This window comes from Rana temporaria, chromosome 10 (genome assembly GCF_905171775.1).
Source record: "Rana temporaria chromosome 10, aRanTem1.1, whole genome shotgun sequence".
Lineage (NCBI taxonomy): Eukaryota > Metazoa > Chordata > Amphibia > Anura > Ranidae > Rana > Rana temporaria.
Window position 1 is genome coordinate 143,507,089 of NC_053498.1, and position 18,931 is coordinate 143,526,019.

Consider the following 18,931-nt stretch of genomic DNA (forward strand, 5'->3'; position numbering starts at 1 on the left):
ATCTCTTGTACCATGTGCTCAGTCTCTGACCATCTCTTGTACCATGTCTGTACTCTCTGACCATCCCTTTTATCATCACTGTAGTCTCTGACTATCTATTGTATCTTGTCCACAGTCTCTGACCATCTCTTGTATCATGTGCTCAGTCTCTGACCATCTCTGGTATCATGTTCGCAACTTCTGACCATCTCTTGTATCATGTCCGCAGTCTCTGACCATCTCTGGTATCATGTTGGCAACTTCTGACCATCTCTTGTATCATGTCCGCAGTCTCTGACCATCTCTTGTATCATGTCCGCAGTCTCTGACCATCTCCTGTATCGTGTGTTCAGTCTCTGACCATCTCTGGTATCATGTCCGCAGTTTCTGACCATCTCTGGTATCATGTCCGCAGTTTCTGACCATCTCTGGTATCATGTCCGCAGTCTCTGATCATCTCTTGTAACATCCCTGAGGTTTCCAGCAGCTTTCTGTAGCATTGCCTTCACTATTATATGCAGCTATTTAGTGATATCTTGGTCAGAAGTTGAGGCCTTCTATGTCAAGGAAGTTGACCACCCCCGGTTCATGATACATGGACATCTTCGTTTCGGGACCATGTGGTATATTCTATACCAGCCCTGGAGCTACATTGTTTTGTTGTAGTGTGTACATACCCCGACACTGCCTATGCCAAAGAGGATTCATTAGCGGCACATTGTATAGGAGCTGCTAAGTATATGAGGAGGCTTAGTCTCTTGCCTGCAGCTAATCCCGACATACCTGTACATATCACGTTCCATCAATATGACTTTCATGGCCATTGGCCTGGTTTAGTAGGTAATCTCCGGTGTACACATCCCGCGTCATGTGCCCCGTGTCAGGTCGGAGGAGAATGTATAGTTAGCGCCCATTGTCTTATTAATGTGTGTTTTGTCATTGTTGGCTGTTGTGTCTAATCCTTTCATTTATGTGGGAAAATATTTAGAGAAGGTCCAGTCAGTGAGGATGGCAAAACCCGGCCATTAATTATTTGTTGGCCTATTAATATCTGACCTGGATCCTGCTTGCTGGCAATAAGTAAGGTTGGCCCTATAGGCTACTTAAAGCTCAACTTCAGGTGAAATCAAAAGTTACACTTGGAGTGAGGTTCCCCCGACACTACAAGGGTTAAATGTGTGTTTTGATGGGGGACTCTGTTCTGAAGGGTGAGCCTTTGATGTTATGGGAGGACGCTGATGTGAAGGAGGGACTCATGTATAGGGGGCATCTGATGTATAGGGACAATTTTGATGTGATGGAGGGCTCTTATGTATCAGTGGCCTGATGTATGGGGGACTCTGGTGTGATGTGAGGAGCCCTGACATAATGTGGGACCTCTGATATGATGGGAGGAGCCCTGACATAATGTGGGACCTCTGATATGATGGGGGGCCTCTGATGTGAATGGAGGACTCTGATGTGAAGAGGGACCCCTGGTGTGATGAGGGCCTCTAAAATTATAGGGGAACTCCGATTTGATAAGTGGACCTGGGAGGGGGGTTCTGATGTGATCAGAGGTTTCTGACATGATGGGGCACCTCTGATGTGATGGGAGTATGTCTAATGTGATGGGGGCCTCGGATGTGATGGGGGAACCTCTGATGTGACGGGGGTATCTCTGATGTGATGGGGGCCTCTGATGTGACGGGGGTATTTCTGATGTGATGGGGGCCTCTGATATGATGGGGGGAACCTCTGATGTGGTAGGGGTATCTCTGATGTGATGGGGGCCTCTGATGTGACAGGAGACTCTCTAATGTGACTGGGATGGGGTTCTGATGTGATCAGAGGCCTCTGACATGATGGGGCACCTCTGATGTGATAGGGCCTCTGATGTGAAGGGGGGCCCTGATATAATGCGGGGATTACTAAAATAATGGGGGAAGCTCTGGTGTGATGGGTGTACCTCTGATGTGATGGGGGCCTCTAATGTGATGGGGAACCTCTGATGTGATGGGGGCCTCTGATGTGATGGGGGGCTCTGATGTGATGGGGGAACCTCTGATGTGATTGGGGTATCTTCGATGTGATGGGGGCTTCTGATGTGACGGGGGGACCTCTGATGTGATGGCGACCTCTGACATGATGGGGGGCCTTTGATGTAATGGAGAGACCTCTAATGTGATGAAGGACCGCTGATGTGATGAGGGTCCTCTGATGTGATGGGAGAGCCTCTGATGTAATGAGGGGCCTCTGACATAATGAGGGACGTCTGATGTGATAGGGGGCCTCTGACATAATGAGGGATGTCTGATGTGATGGGGGGCCTCTGACATAATGAGGGAAGTCTTATGTGATGGGGGGCCTCTGAAATAATGAGGGACGTCTGATGTGAGGGAAGGCCTCGGAAATGATGAGGGGGGGGGCTCTGATGTGATGGAGGGGCCTATTATGTGATTGGGGTACCTCTGATGTGATAGGGGACCTCTGATGTGATGAGGGGACTTCTGATATGATGGAGTGAAGGACCTCTAATGTGCAGGGGGGCTTCTTATGTGAAGCTGATTTAATCATGGCATTTGTGTGCATCCTCCCAGGCTCAGATTTCCCATTAATAAGTAACATTTATGTTTTTACATTTAAGACTGGCGTGCCTCAAGATTTTGCATATCTGTAAAAGGTTCCTGCGACTTTTAAAAAAAAAGTGGATAAATGCTGATCTACAGTATTATTTGTTATTGCTGTCATGCACACTCAGGAGCTGGAAGCCAGCATGTATTCTCATTTCAGGATGCATCCTGTAAACATGATGGTGGCTCAGTGGTTAAGGTTCTTCGCTTAAAAGAAGTAGGTCATGTTGTCACAAAGTATCCCCCTCATGGTGATTGTATCTCTCGTAGGTGCTTCCTCTAGATTAGGTGCTGGTATGTCTACATGACCAACGTTGGCCAGTTGGATTACAAGGCCATGTCGAAGCCGGGACCTGTCGTAAATGTTCTATGTTGGAAAGTACTGTAGGATTTGTCACCTCTATGGCAATTGTATTCCCGTAGATTAATGAGCTTCCTCTAGATTGGGTGCTTATATGTCTACATGACCAAAGTTGGCCCGTTGGAGTACAAGGCCATGTCAAAGCCAGGACCTGACATGAATTTTCTATGAATGCTGGAAAGTACTGGAGGATTTGTCACCTCTATGGTATTTGTATTTCCTATAGGTTAATGGGCTTCCTCTAGATTGGGTGCTGGTATGTCTACATGACCAAAGTTGGCCAGTTGGATTACAAGGCCATGTCGAAGCCGGGACCTGCCGTAAATGTTCTATGCATGCTGGAAAGTACTGCAAGATTTGTCACCTCTATGGTAATTGTATTTCCCGTAGATTAATGAGCCTCCTCTAGATTGGATGCTGGTATGTCTATATGACCAAAGTTGGCCCGTTGGATTATAAGGCCATATAGAACCAGGGACCTGCCGTAAATGTTCTATGCATGCTGGAAAATACTGCAGGATTTGTCACCTCTATGGTAATTGTGTATTTTCCATAGATTAATGAGCTTCCTCTAGATTAGGTGCTGGGATGTCTATATAGTCTCGTACACATGATAGGTTAACCAGAGGACAACGGTCCTTCAGACCGTTGTCATTGGACCGATGAAGCTGACTGATGGTCCGTCACGCCTACACACCATAGGTTAAATAACTGATCGTGTCAGAACGCGGTGACGTAAAATACAACGACGTGCTGAAAAAAACGAAGTTTAATGTTTCCAAGCATGCGTCGCTTCGATTCTGAGCATGCATAGGTTTTTAACCGATGGCCGTGCCTTCTAACGATCGGTTTTGACCTATCGGTTAGGAATCCATCGGTTAAATTTTAAAGCAAGTTGGCTTTTTTTTAACCTATGGTTAAATACCCTATGGGGCCCACACACGATCGGTTTTGACCGATGAAAACGGTCCTTCAGACCGTTGTCCTCTGGTTAAACTATCGTGTGTACGAGGCCTAAGACCAACGTTGGCCAGTTAGATTACAAGGCCATGTCGAAGCCGGGACCTGCCATGAATGTTCTATGAATGCTGGAAAGTCCTGGAGGATTTGTCACCTCCATGGTAATTGTATTTCCTGTAGATTAATGAGCTTCCTCTAGATTAGGTGCTGGTATGTCTACATGACCAAAGTTGGCCCGTTGGATTACAAGGCCACGTTGAAGCCGGGACCTGCTATGAATGTTCTATGCGCGCTGGAAAGTCCTGGAGGATTTGTCACCTCCATGGTAATTGTATTTCCCTTGGATTAATGAGCTTCCTCTAGATTGGGTGCTGGTATGTCTACATGACCAAAGTTGGCCCGTTGGATTACAAGGCCATATAGAACCCGGGACCTGCCGTAAATGTTCTATGCATGCTGGAAAATACTGCAGGATTTGTCACCTCTATGGTAATTGTGTATTTTCCATAGATTAATGAGCTTCCTCTAGATTAGGTCCTGGGATGTTGTCTATATAGCCTCGTACACATGATAGGTTAACCAGAGGACAACGGTCTGAAGGGCCGTTGTCATAGGTTAACCGATGAAGCTGACTGATGGTCCGTCACGCCTACACACCATAGGTTAAATAACCGATCGTGTCAGAACGCGGTGACGTAAAATACAACGACGTGCTTAAAAAAACGAAGTTTAATGTTTCCAAGCATGCGTCGACTTGATTCTGAGCATGCATGGGTTTTTAACCGATGGTCGTGCCTACTAACGATCGGTTTTGACCTATTGGTTACCAATCCATAGGTTAATTTTAAAGCAAGTTGTCTTTTTTTTAACCTATGGTTAAATACCCTATGGGGCCCACACACGATCGGTTTTGACCGATGAAAACGGTCCTTCAGACCGTTGTCCTTTGGTTAAACTATCGTGTGTGCGAGGCCTAAGACCAATGTTGGCCAGTTAGATTACAAGGCCATGTCGAAGCCGGGACCTGACATGAATGTTCTATGAATGCTGGAAAGTCCTGGAGGATTTGTGACCTCCTTGGTAATTGTATTTCCTGTAGATTAATGAGCTTCCTCTAGATTAGGTGCTGGTATGTCTACATGACCAAAGTTGGCCCGTTGGATTACAAGGCCACGTTGAAGCCGGGACCTGCCATGAATGTTCTATGCGCGCTGGAAAGTCCTGGAGGATTTGTCACCTCCATGGTAATTGTATTTCCCTTGGATTAATGAGCTTCCTCTAGATTGGGTGCTGGTATGTCTACATGACCAAAGTTGGCCCGTTGGAGTACAAGGCCACGTTGAAGCCGGGACCTGGCATGAATGTTCTATGCGCGCTGGAAAGTCCTGGAGGATATGTCACCTCCATGGTAATTGGATTTCCTGTAGATTAATGAGCTTCCTCTAGATTGGGTGCTGGTATGTCTACATGACCAAAGTTGGCCCGTTGGATTACAAGGCCATGTTGAAGCCGGGACCTGGCATGAATGTTCTATGTGCGCTGAAAAGTACTGCAGGATTCATCACCGCTATAAATGAAGGAAACAAATAAAGCGATCTCTCCCTCTGTGCAGATCGGTTTATTTATTTGTAGTGTGTTTATTGACACAAATGAAATGGCGATGTAAAGGGGGGAAGTAGCGCTAAGTCAACATTTATAGTCCCCCCCCTCCCTCCTCTCCTCTCCCCAGAGCTGGCTCTGGTGGGCTTCTGACTAGCCGCTGTGTCCAGAAGACGGCGGCCTCCCTGGATTACCTTTCCTTCCTCCAGGGCGAGTGGAAGTGCTACATTAACTACAGCATAGGGGAGAGGAAGAAACAGACCCAATCCCATCTCCGGCAAACAAAGAGGCTTTTTATCGGGAACAAGGCTTGATAAAAATTACAGTGGCATCCCCAGTCATTTCACCAGCCTGGCCCCAGGCTGTGTGCAAGGAAATAAGAGGAGGGGGAGGACATGGTTCTGAAATATAAATGGTGGTGGTGATGGTGGGGAGGAAGGGGGGGGGGGAGTCCCCAGTGGATTTTATATATAAATAATGCCATTCAGTATACAACATATACTTTAAATAGAGCCAGGTGGCAGTTGCAGGTCTTCATATCACACTTTAAAAAGAGAGTATTAGCGGCGGCTGCCAAGGCTAGCGGGATGTAGGCCAGTTTATGGGGGGGGGGGGGGTCTCCAGCTCTGACACATTTAATTTTCCTTAGTTGTAAAAATCCCCTTTTATTATTGTGTATTGTAGTAGTAGTAGTAGTAGTGTTCATTATTTGATTTTTTTTTATTCTTATGCTACTTCTAATATTAGTAATAGCTGCTGTTTTTGTGTGTTGTTACTACATTTTTTTACTACTACTTTAACTAGTTGTTGTTCTTATACTTTATTATTATTATTATTATTTTTTTAGGATTTTTTTAGGATTTTATTATTTTACTAATAGTATTTTTTTTTTTATTATTATTATTATTATTATTATTATTATTATTATTGTTATTATTATACTTTTTACATTAGGGTAGCTGTTGTTTTTTTGTGTTGTTACTGTAATTTTTTTTACAACTATTTAGTTTTTGTTCTTATCCATTATTATTAATATTATTAGGATTAATATTTTTGTGTATTTTTTTGTAATTTTTTTACAACTATTTTATTAGTTGTTGATCTTAGACTTTATCATTATTAATAATAATATAATTTTTTTTAGGATTATTATTTTTTTGTATTTTATTAGTTTACTAATAGTATTTATTATTATTATTATTATACTTCTTATATTAGTGTAGCTGTTGTTTTTTTGTGTTGTTACTGTATTTTTTTTTTACAACTATTTTATTAGTTGTTGTTCTTATGCTTTATTATTATTATTTTTAGGATTAATATTTTTTGTATTTTTTTTACAACTATTTTATTAGTTGTTGTCCTAATAGTATTTTTTTTTTATTATTATTATTATTATTATTATTATTATTATTATTGTTATTATTATACTTTTTACATTAGGGTAGCTGTTGTTTTTTTGTGTTGTTACTGTAATTTTTTTTACAACTATTTAGTTTTTGTTCTTATCCATTATTATTAATATTATTAGGATTAATATTTTTGTGTATTTTTTTGTAATTTTTTTACAACTATTTTATTAGTTGTTGATCTTAGACTTTATCATTATTAATAATAATATAATTTTTTTTAGGATTATTATTTTTTTGTATTTTATTAGTTTACTAATAGTATTTATTATTATTATTATTATACTTCTTATATTAGTGTAGCTGTTGTTTTTTTGTGTTGTTACTGTATTTTTTTTTTACAACTATTTTATTAGTTGTTGTTCTTATGCTTTATTATTATTATTTTTAGGATTAATATTTTTTGTATTTTTTTTACAACTATTTTATTAGTTGTTGTCCTTATGCTTTACTATTATTATTATTAATAATATTATTTTTTTAGGATAATTTTTTTTTGTATTTTATTAATTTTACTAATAGTATTTATTATTATTATTATTATTATTATTATTATTATTATACTTCTTACATTAGGGTAGCTGTTGTTTTTTTTGAGTTGTTATTGTAATCTTTTTACAACTATTTTATTAGTTGTTGTTCTTATACTTTATTTTTATTAATAATAATATATTTTTTTTAGGATTATTTTTTTTGTATTTTATTATTTTACTAATAGTATTTTTTTATTATTATTATTACTATTATACTTATTACATTAGGGTAGCTGTTGTTTTTTGTGTTGTTACTGTAATTTTTTTTACAACTATTTAGTTGTTGTTCTTATACTTTATTATTGTTATTATTTTTTTGTAATTTTTATTTACAACTATTTTATTAGTTGTTGTTCTTATACTTTATTTTTATTAATAATAATATCATTTTTTTAGGATTATTTTTTGGTATTTTATTATTTTACTAATAGTATTTTTTATTATTATTACTATTATACTTATTACATTAGGGTAGCTGTTGTTTTTTGTGTTGAAAATTTGAGAACCTGCTCTCAATCATTTGTTGCCGGAAATTCCGACAGCAAATGTCCGATGGAGGCTACACACGGTCGGAATTTACAACAACAAGCTCACATCCGACATTTGTTGTCGGAAATTCTGACCGCGTGTTACGCGGCCTTATAGTTTGTAGACGCTATAACTTTTGCGCAAACCAATCAATATACTCTTACTGGGATTTTTTTTTTTTAACCAAAAAGTATGTAGCAGATTACACATTGGTCTAAATTGATGAAGAAATTTGATTTAAAAAAAAAAAAATATTGGCTATTTATTAAAGCAGAAAGTAAAAAAAATATTTATTTATTTTCAAAATTGTTGGGTCTTTTTTTATTTTTTGCGCAGATAAAAAAAAAAAAAATGCTGAGGTGATCAAAAAAACAAAGGGAAAAAAGGAAGTTAATTTTATTTGTGTAAAGCGTTGTGCGACCGCGCAATTGTCAGTTAAAGTAACGCAGTGCCGTATCGCAAAAAAAGGCCCGGTCATGAAGGGGGGAGGGGAATTTTCCGAAACTGAAGTGGTTAAAAGAATACAGAAATGACTTTTGAAAATAAATTAACGCGTGTGCATGCGCGTGCGCGCCCGACTCCTATATCCATACATGATGAATTGTTGTCTCTGCACTCAGCTCTTTCTTATTCTCTTTTTTTCCTGTCTTGGCTGTATTGCTTTTCTTCCCGTTTCATCACTTGCAGCTTTTTTCTCTGCCCCCCCCCACCCCCCGGGGGTAATGTCTGCAGCCCCAGTTTAGGATATATAACTTGTTATTGATTATTATTAATATTCATCATGTTTGTGAAAATGTCTTTTCCCAGCGCTATTAATCTGCTCCGTTAATAAACGTCAGCAGCCCTGTTTTGAAGCCCTGGGGGGGATCTGCAGTGTGCTGAATGACAAACGGATTCAGCATTAGCGGGAAGGTGGAAACTGAACACGGGTAGAGCGCACACCGCCACACCTACAGGCAGCTGCATGGGCGCAGTACGCTGCAGCTAAAGACACCGAGATACACTAAATAACCAAAAGTATTGGGACCCCTGCCTTTACACGCACATGAACTTTAATGGCATCCCAGTCTTCGTCCGTAGGGTTCAATATTGAGTTGGCCCCGCCCTTTGCAGCTATAACAGCTTCAACTCTTCTGGGAAGGCTGTCCACAAGGATCATTGCATTGGTTTTAGAAGCTAGGCTTCTGCTGTTCATATGCTAATGAACTTGTTGGACTGGTTCAAGGAGCTAAGGGCACAGGAAAGATATTTTTTTCTATTTGCATAGGATTAGATTTTATTTCAGCTAATATAATTATTATGGTCATTATTACCTACAGGCAGCTTCATGGGTGCAGTACACTGCAGCTAAAGACACCGAGATACACTAAATAACCAAAAGTATTGGGATGCCTGCCTTTACACCCACATGAACTTTAATGGCATCCCAGTCTTAGTCCGTAGGGTTCAATATTGAGTTGGCCCCCGCCCTTTGCAGCTATAACAGCTTCAACTCTTCTGGGAAGGCTGTCCACAAGGATCATTGCATTGGTTTTAGAAGCTAGGCTTCTGCTGTTAATATGCTAATGAACTTGTTGGACTGGTTCAAGGAGCTGAGGGCACAGGAAAGATAATTGTTTTTCTGTTTGCATAGGGTTATAATTTTATTTCAGCTAATATAATTATTACGGTCATTATTATGGTCATTATAACCTACAGGCAGCTGCATGGGTGCAGTACGCTGCAGCTAAAGACACAGAAATACACTATATTACCAAAAGTATTGGGACGCCTGCCTTTGCATGCACATGAACTTTAATGGCATCCCAGTTTTCGTCCGTAGGGTTCAATATTGAGTTGGCCCCGCCCTTTGCATCTATAACAGCTTCAACTCTTCTGGGAAGGCCGTCCACAAGGTTCATTGTATTGGTTTTAAAAGCTAGGCTTCTCCTATTCATAAGCTAATGAACTTGTTGGACTGGTTCCAGGAGCTCAGGGCACAGGAAAGATAATTTTTTTTTTCTATTTGCTTGGGGTTATAATTGTATTTCATGCTAATATAAATCATTATAAAATGTGTAAGTGCACACACACACACATACACTATATTACCAAAAGTACTGAGATACCTATAACAGCTCCAACTCTTCTGGGAAGGCCGTCCACAAGGTTTAGGAGGGTGTCTATGTGAATGTTCGACCATTCTTCCAGAAGAGCATTTGTGAGGTCAAATGGTGATGTTGGCTTGCAGTCTTCTATTGGGTTGCTCTATCAGGTTGAGGTCAGGACTATGTGCAGGCAAGTCAAGTTCCTTCACCCCAAACTTGCTCATCCATGTCTTTATGGACCTTGCTTTGTGCACTGTTGTGCAGTCATGTTGGAACCATCATGATCCCACATACCAGCACTGCACCCCCCAGCACCGCCATGTAAACCTAACTGCTGGGCCCAGATTCACCCTGATCTAGAGACCCCCATACCATATTCCAGGCTTGCTCAGATTCTGCCTGATAGACAGGAAGCTGCCGTCATCTTAAGCTTATATACATAGGTCAGCATGGCGCCCCCCAACACTGCCATGAAAACCCAACCGATGGCCCAAATACACCCTGATCTAGAGTCCCTGTACAATTTTCCTGGCTGCTAGATAGGAAGCCGGTGCTATCTCAAGCCCACACATGGTCAACACCGCACCTTCTTGTCACTGCCATAAGAACCCAACTGCTGGGCCCAAATTCACTTTGACCCAGAGTCCCCAAACCATATTTCTGGCTTGCTAAGGCACTGCCTGCTAGAAAGGAAGCTGCCATCATCTTGAGTCCACATACGTGGGTCAGCATGGCGCCCCCCACCACTGGCATGAAAACCCAACTGGGCCCAAATAAACCTTGTCCCAGAGTCCCCATACTATATTCATGGCTGCTAGACAGGAAGCTGCCATCATCTTGAGCCCACATTCGTGGGTCAGAATGGTGCCCCCCACAACTGGCGTGAAAACACAACCACCTTGCCCCAGAGTCCCCGTACCATATTCATGGCTGCTAGACAGGAAGCTGCCATCATCTTGAGTCCACATACGTGGGTCATCATGGTGCCCCCCACAACTGGCATGAAACCCAACCACCGTGCACAAATACATTTTGCCCCAGAGTCCCTGTACCATATTCATGGCTGCTAGACAGGAAGCTGCCATCATCTTGAGCCCACATACGTGGGTCAGAATGGTGCCCCCCACAACTGGCATGAAAACACAACCACCTTGCCCCAGAGTCCCCGTACCATATTCATGGCTGCTAGACAGGAAGCTGCCATCATCTTGAGCCCACATACATGGGTCAGCATGGTGCCCCCCCACCACTGGCATGAAAACCCAACCGCTGGGCCCAAATACACCTTGCCCCAGAGTCCCCATACCATATTAATGGCTGCTAGACAGGTAGCTGCCATCATTTTGAGTCCACATATGGGTCAGCTTGACCTCCCCACCACTGGCATGAAAACCCAAACGCTGGGCCTAAATACACCCTGATCCAAAGTGCCCATACCATATTCATGGCTGCTAGACAGGAAGCTGCCATCATCTTGATTCCACATACATGGGTCAGAATGGCGCCCCCCACCACTGGCATGAAAACCCAAGCCCCTGGGCCCAAATACACCCTGCTCCAGTGTCCCTATACCATATCCCAGGCTCTCTCTGCCACTGCCTAATAGACAAGAAGCCATCTTGAGCTCACACACGTGTTCAATACCGGGCCCCTGCCAACGCCAGTCCTGGAAATATGGCACTGACCGTTCATTCCGTAGCAACCTGTCTCTAATGCACATTCGGTTGATATTTCAGTCCTGTAGGTTCGCTCTCTGGAGTCCCGCTCTCTAATCGGCTCTTGTGTAAAATACATTTCTTCTGCCTCGCCTCTTAGTGGAAATGTAACACTGGTATTTAATGCTGAGTTATTTGGAAACCCTCCCTGCTGCGTTCTCCCGTACTCCGGAAAATGCGTTTTTAGGAATACTCACAACGTCTACACTTCCTATTCCACGAGGAGAAATCCCTTAATTAAAGAATTTGTTTAATTTCACCTTTACCACTTCGCTGTTAGTCTTTTAAACCCCTAGAAATTATATGCTAGCTTTTTTTTTCTTTTTACAAAGATATTATTTCGTTTTTGAATATAAGGTTAAATGAACTGATTTTTTTTTTCCAACATTTGAACTCTGGGAGGGCTTTTTTGTCAAGGCAGTTGTTAATTTTCTGCTTATGAAATAAGCTGTATAAGATCTATGCCTGCTCCTTATGGGGGGGGGGGGCTCTGTACAACGTCTAATCTTAGATTTTTTTAGGCAGAGCACGTGGCCATGTACCAAAGATGTACCCTACAATAGTAACCCAATGGAGGGGATTTACCTGTTTTCTCTCTCTCCCTCCATCTCCTTTATTTCCTTCTCTCCATTCTCCATCTCATATCACTTTCTCTTTATTTTCTCTTCTATGTCTCTAATTTTATGTGTCAAGCTATTTCTACAGCTTGTCTTTTTCTCTTCTCAATCTCTCTTCCTCCCCTCTGCTCCGCTCCTCTCCTCTCTTCTCTTCCTCCCCTTCCTTTTCCCTCCTCTTCCCCTCCACTTCCTCTTCCTCTTCATCCCTTATTTAGCTCATCTTTTTCTCTGCTCAATCTCTCTCTTTCATGTTTTTTTCCAGCTGCTCTCCTCTTCTTCCTCTCCTCTCTACTTTCTATCTTTTCTTATCTCTCCTCTTTACCTCTTTCTCATGCTTCTTCTTGTCTATTAATCCCCTCCCCTTCCTCGTCCTCCCCTCCCCTCCTCTCTTCTCTTCCTCCCCTTCCCTTTCCCGTCCCTTCTCTTCCTCTTCCTCTTCATCCCTTCTTTAGCTCATCTTTTTCTCTGCTTAATCTCTCTTCCTCCCCTCTCCTCCCCTCCTCTCCTCTCTTCCTCCCCTTCCCTTTCCCGTCCCTTCTCTTCTCCTCCACTTCCTCTTCCTCTTCATCCCTTATTTAGCTCATCTTTTTCTCTGCTCAATCTCTCTCTTTCATGTTTTCTCCAGCTCCTCTCCACTTCTTCCTCTCCTCTCTACTTTCTATCTTTTTTTATCTCTCCTCTTTCTCACACTTCTTCTTGTCTATTAATCCCCTCCCCTTCCTCGTCCTCCCCTCCTCTCTTCTCTTCCTCCCCTTCCCTTTCCCGTCCCTTCTCTTCCTCTTCCTCCCATCTTTAGCTCATCTTTTTCTCTGCTTAATCTCTCTTCCTCCCCTCTCCTCCCCTCCTCTCCTCTCTTCCTCCCCTTCCCTTTCCCGTCCCTTCTCTTCTCCTCCACTTCCTCTTCTTCTTCATCCCTTCTTTAGCTCATCTTTTTCTCTGCTCAATCTCTCTCTTTCATGTTTTCTCCAGCTCCTCTCCACTTCTTCCTCTCCTCTCTACTTTCTATCTTTTCTTATCTCTCCTCTTTACCTCTTTCTCTCGCTTCTTCTTGTCTATTAATCCCCTCCCCTTCCTCATCCTCCACTCCCCTCCTCTCTTCTCTTCCTCCCCTTCCCTTTCCCGTCCCTTCCTCTTCCTCTTCATCCCTTCTTTAGCTCATCTTTTTCTCTGCTTAATCTCTCTTCCTCCCCTCTCCTCCCCTCCTCTCCTCTCTTCCTCCCCTTCCCTTTCCCGTCCCTTCTCTTCTCTTCTCTTCGCTCGGAAGCATTGAACTTTTTCTCAGCTCGTCGTAGTGTTGGACGGTGGGAATTTGGTCTGACAGTGTGTATGCAAGACCGCTTGAATGGAATTACGATGGAAAATTTCATCGGATTTTAACCCATCGGAAATTCCGATCATGTGTACAGGGCATTACTCTTCCTCCCTTCTTTAGCTCATCTTTTTTTCTGCTCAATCTCTCTCTCTCTCTCTCTCTCTCTCTCATGTTTTCTTGCTCTCCTTTCTTCTCTTCTCTTCCTCTCCTCTCTTCTTTCTATCTTTTTTCTTTATCTCTCCTCTTTACCTCTTTCTCTCTCTTCTTCTTCTCTATGAATCCCCTCCCCTCTCTTTCATCTTCCTTCCCTCCTCCCTTCTCTTCTCTTCCCCTCCCTTCCCTTCCATTACATTCTCTTGTCTTCCTCTTCCTCCCTTCTTTAGCTCATCTTTTTATCTGCTCAATCTCTCTCTCTCATGTTTTCTCCATCTCCTCTCCTCTTTTCTTCCTCCTCTCCTCTCCTATTTCCTTCTCTTCCTCTCTATCTTTTCTTATCTCTCCTCTTTACCGCTTTCTCTCTTTTCTTCTTCTCTATTAATCCCCTCCCCTTCCTCTTCCTCTCCTTCCTTCCCCTTCCTTTTCCTCTCCTCCCCTTCCTCTTCCTCTCCTCCCCTTCCTTTCCTCCCCTCCCCTTCCTCTTCCTCTCCTCCCCTTCCTCTTCCTCTCCTCCCCTCCCCTTCCTCTTCCTCTCCTCCTCTCCTCTCCCCTTCCTCTTCCTCTCCTCCCCTTTCTCTTCCTTTCCTCCCCTCCCCTTCCTCTTCCTCTCCTCCCCTCCCCTTCCTCTTCCTCTCCTCCCCTTTCTCTTCCTTTCCTCCCCTCCCCTTCCTCTTCCTCTCCTCCCCTTCCTCTTCCTTTCCTCCCCTCCCCTTCCTCTTCCTCCCCTCTTCTCTCCACAATTTGTTATGTCCCTTTCATTCTGTGGCATGCTAGAGGATATTGTGCCGCTATTTTCACTGTTGGTTGAGATTGTTGGATGAGAGTGGAAACACTCTGGAAGTGAGTGACATTTTATACCTTCCAGGAGTTCTACATACACTGTTTTGAGTTACTCCACTTTTATTTAACCCCCCCCCCCCCCTCTGGGTGATCTTGCAGATTCCTACCTTTTGTTATTCTGAAGAAATCTCTGTTTGTTTCTCTGTGTCTATGTAAAGAGTGAATCTGAATGTGAGTGGTTTTATTATTAAAAAAACAGCTGCTGAACTTGCAGGGTTCTAATGAGGAAAGTGGTAGGGTCTGCACCCAGTCAGACGTGATTTCCCTTTGGGAGTTTCTTAACAAAAATATAATTTTTGTTGCACAGGGGTGGACTTGCACGGGGTGGACTTGCAGTGGTGGACTTGCAAATCTGACTTGCAGTGGTGGCTGGTGCTCAATATTTTGGGGGGACGGCAAACCAATGCTAATCCCACCCCCTCACCTGTGCGAGACGGATGGGAATGCGGCGACCCCCCCCCCCCCCCTTGGGAGGCAGATGGGAATGCGACGACACCGCCCCCCCCCCCCCGATGGGAGACAAACGGGCGATCAGAGGCCTCCTCACCTTAGGGAGGAGGCAGATCAGACAGACATGAATCCGGGCTGCAGCTCCTCGCTCGGGGGCTTTTGCTTCTTTGCTTCTTCTCTAGGCCGAACAGCAAGTGGGTCCTAAGACCCCCTGGCCAATCAGGTCTCAGGAACTGCTTCCTGATTGGCCCGGAGGAGAATCACAAAGACAATAGCGAATATTAATTTGCTATTGTCGCACAAGTGGTTGGGCTCAGGGGCGCAGTGCTCTGTGCCCTGAGCCCACCCTTTTTTGAAGCCAATTAGAGCCTCAGGCTGTAATCATGTGCTTAAAATTTTTTAAAACCCCCATTGACATCCATGCGTCCGGTGCCCCGCATGTAGATTAGGAGCCAGATGCCGGGATTAGGGGAGCGGCGCCCGTGCACCCCGTGTGGACGGGCCACTACTGCTGACTTGTACCTTAGTACAGACTTCTGGGAAAATCAGTGATGAGCCAATCACACAAGCAGGAAATGTCAATTCTGGGGGGGGGGGGGCGCTCTGTCTACCATCTCTGTACAGAACACATCCAGTTTGCCATTCAAAGAAAACTACAGAGCTGCAGATTAAAAAGGAAATGCCATTTTTAATAATATTCGATGACAATATATCTTATGTAGAAATTAAATATGTTATATTATTTTTGCTATTTTTTTTCCCCATGAATGTGGAGTTACCCTTTAAATTGATGAACAAAATGACCAGTTCCCAGCATGCACAGTTTTTTTTTCTTGCGCAATTGTAGTGTTTTCCCAGCAAGCACTGGTAAAATCCAGGCCTGAACGTGGGACGCTGGCGGGCGGCCGTTCAGAAGTGTTTCTACCGGGGCAGATGCGGATACATATTGTATTATATTACTGTTGTTTTGGGCACCGGGCCAGCCACTGCCGAACACAGACTATGCTAGGGACTTCATAAAACTCCAGCCAGAAAATACTGCGAGTGTAGGGGGGGGTGGGGGGGGGGCGGCTCGCTCCAGGTAGACACACACCTTACCATCCAATCATAAGATTTCCCAGGCCAATCAATTATGTATTCATTTTTAGGGACAGCTTGTAATTGGAGGAAATGTTGTGTTGACTGAATACGGTGGAAATTGTTTTGGTTATTACATTTGTATTGTGTGCGCTGTCCTTGAATAAAATTATCAGTTTAAATAAAGTTTTACATTTTGAATTTGATGGTTATTATTGTTATTATTATTTGATTTGGTTATTTAAAAAAGAGTGGGAAAAAAAGAGGTCATGTGTGGCTTTTTACCCCAATATGACTATTTATCACTATATTGATTAGCTATTTACCCCATTATTGACTATTTATCACTATATTGATTAGCTATTTACCCCAATATGACTATTTATCACCATATTGATTAGCTATTTACCCCAATATGACTATTTATCACCATATTGATTAGCTATTTACCCCAATATGACTATTTATCACCCTATTGATTAGCTATTTACCCCAATATTGACTATTTATCACTATATTGATTAGCTATTTACCCCAATATGACTATTTATCACTATATTGATTAGCTATTTACCCCAATATGAATATTTATCACTATATTGATTAGCTATTTACCCCAATATGACTATTTATCACCATATTGATTAGCTACCCCCCCCCCTCATATTGATCAGCTGTTTCTCCCCATTCTGATTAGCTGTTTCCGTCCATATTGATTGGTTGTTCCCCTTACACCTCCCCCCCCCACATTGATCAGCTGTTTCCCACCATATCTGTTGGCTAGTTCCTCAAATATTCCCCCCCAGTATTGATTGGCTATTATGCCCATATTGGTTGGTCCAGTGAACGCAATGTTAATTGGCTATTTTCTCATCATATTGATCACCTATTTCCTCTATATCTAGAGACTATTCCCCACAATACCGATCAGTGTTTCCCCCAGGATCATTTACCCATTTCCTCAGTATCAACCAGCTATTTCCCCCCAGTATTGATCAGTTAGTTCCCCCAATATCTATTTGATATTTTGGCCAACATCTGCCTGATTTTTCCCCAATTTAAGGCAGATATTCACCCCAATATCAAACTCACATTTCCCCCAATATTTATTGGTTATTTATCCCTAAATCAATCTGACCCCCCCCCCCCCCATAAGTACATTTATTGTCTATTTGTCCCAAAATAAATCTGACCCCCCCCCCCCATATTTATATTTATTGCCTATTTATCCCAAAATCAATCACACCCCCCCCCCCAATATTTATATTTATTGGCTATTTATCCCACAATCAATCTGACCCCCCTCCCCAATATTTATATTTACTGGCTATTTGTCCTAAAATCAATCTGATCCCCCCCCCAGTATTTATTGGCTATTTATCCCTAAATCAATCTGTCCCCCCCCTAAACTGTATTGGCTACCTCCAAATCTGATATTGGGCGGGGCCCATGGGTTTGAGCCCAGTCAAGCCCAATGGTAAGTCCGGCCCTGCCAGTGGCGTAGCGTGGGGGGGGGGGTTGCCCCGGGCGCAAAATATAGAGGGGCGCAGCGGCAGGTGGCTAATAACCTGCAGCTCTTCTCCTGAGCTGTGCATTGTAGGAGACTATTCTGTTTGGCTATCAGGTGGTGTAGTGGTCAGAATAGGAATCATGTAGGTCAGTGTAGTGGTCAGTATAGCAATCAGGTCCATTTAGTGGTCAGTATAGGAATCAGGTAGGTTAGTATAGTGGTCAGGTAGGTCGGTGTAGGAATCAGGTTGGTCAGTACTACTGTACTAGCGGATGGGACTCAGAGAGTGCTAAAAACCCCCTTTAGATCAGATGATTATATCTTGTAATTGGGAACCGACCAGCTGGCCCCGTCCAATCTTTTCAGAGATAAGAACACCAAGCCGCACTGAGCTGAACAAGGCAGCGACTGTGCATAAAGGGAAGTCCTCCACCCCGAGCGTATCATCATCATACCACCCCGAGCGTATCATCATCATACCACCCCGACGCTGATTGTCAATCCCTCGATCGTTCCAATTTCTAACTTGGCAGGGAAAAAAAAAAATCTCCTTTTGTAATAGTGAAAACTGTAATTTTTTTTTTTGTTGCTGGGTGTTATCCCATCTCCAATGACATCCGAGGTCAATCATTAATATGCGCCGTGGGAGTTCCTGCGATTTCACTTCTTGCCCACAATGGGACGGTTGTCTGTCCTGTTTTTCTTGTAGGGAACGTGGTCCCCGCTGTCTCATGCTAAGTTGGAGGGAGGGAAGAAAAAAAATGAATAAAGAAAAAAAAACTTTTTTTTTCTGTCCTGTCTACCGGTATTGTTTAAACTCTGGAACGCGGAATCTTGTGCGGCAATGTCTGCGGAATCTCAATCACCTCCAATGTTAAATGGCTGGGGGCAGAGCAGAACTTTTCCCCCCGTTCTGAACTCCAGGCAAGCAGCTAAATACAAAGATGAAATGCGAATGACGGAGCCGAATAATGTCACTTTTTGTCTATACAGTTCTGAGATTCACACAGCTCTGCCGCACAGCACAGCCCAGCCAGGCGGGGGTAAAGGCCCGTACACACGATCGGATTTTCCGACCGAAAATTGTGTGATGACAGGCTGTTGTCCAATCATCAATGTAAGGAACATTCTTCCCACTGATCACCAATGTAAGGAACATTCTTCCCACTGATCACCAATGTAAGGAACA

General features: G+C 43.1%; 1 protein-coding gene across 1 annotated transcript in view; it reads left to right on the forward strand.

Moving 5' to 3' along the window:
* The first annotated feature begins 5,379 nt into the window (after positions 1 to 5,379).
* The window catches only part of ARHGEF16 (Rho guanine nucleotide exchange factor 16), a 67,658-nt gene continuing 54,106 nt past the window's right edge, over positions 5,380 to 18,931 (forward strand). Inside the window, exon 1 of the mRNA XM_040326693.1 lies at positions 5,380 to 5,458. Within this exon, the coding sequence (XP_040182627.1) occupies positions 5,380 to 5,458 (79 nt within the window). The remainder of the gene's footprint in view (positions 5,459 to 18,931) is intronic.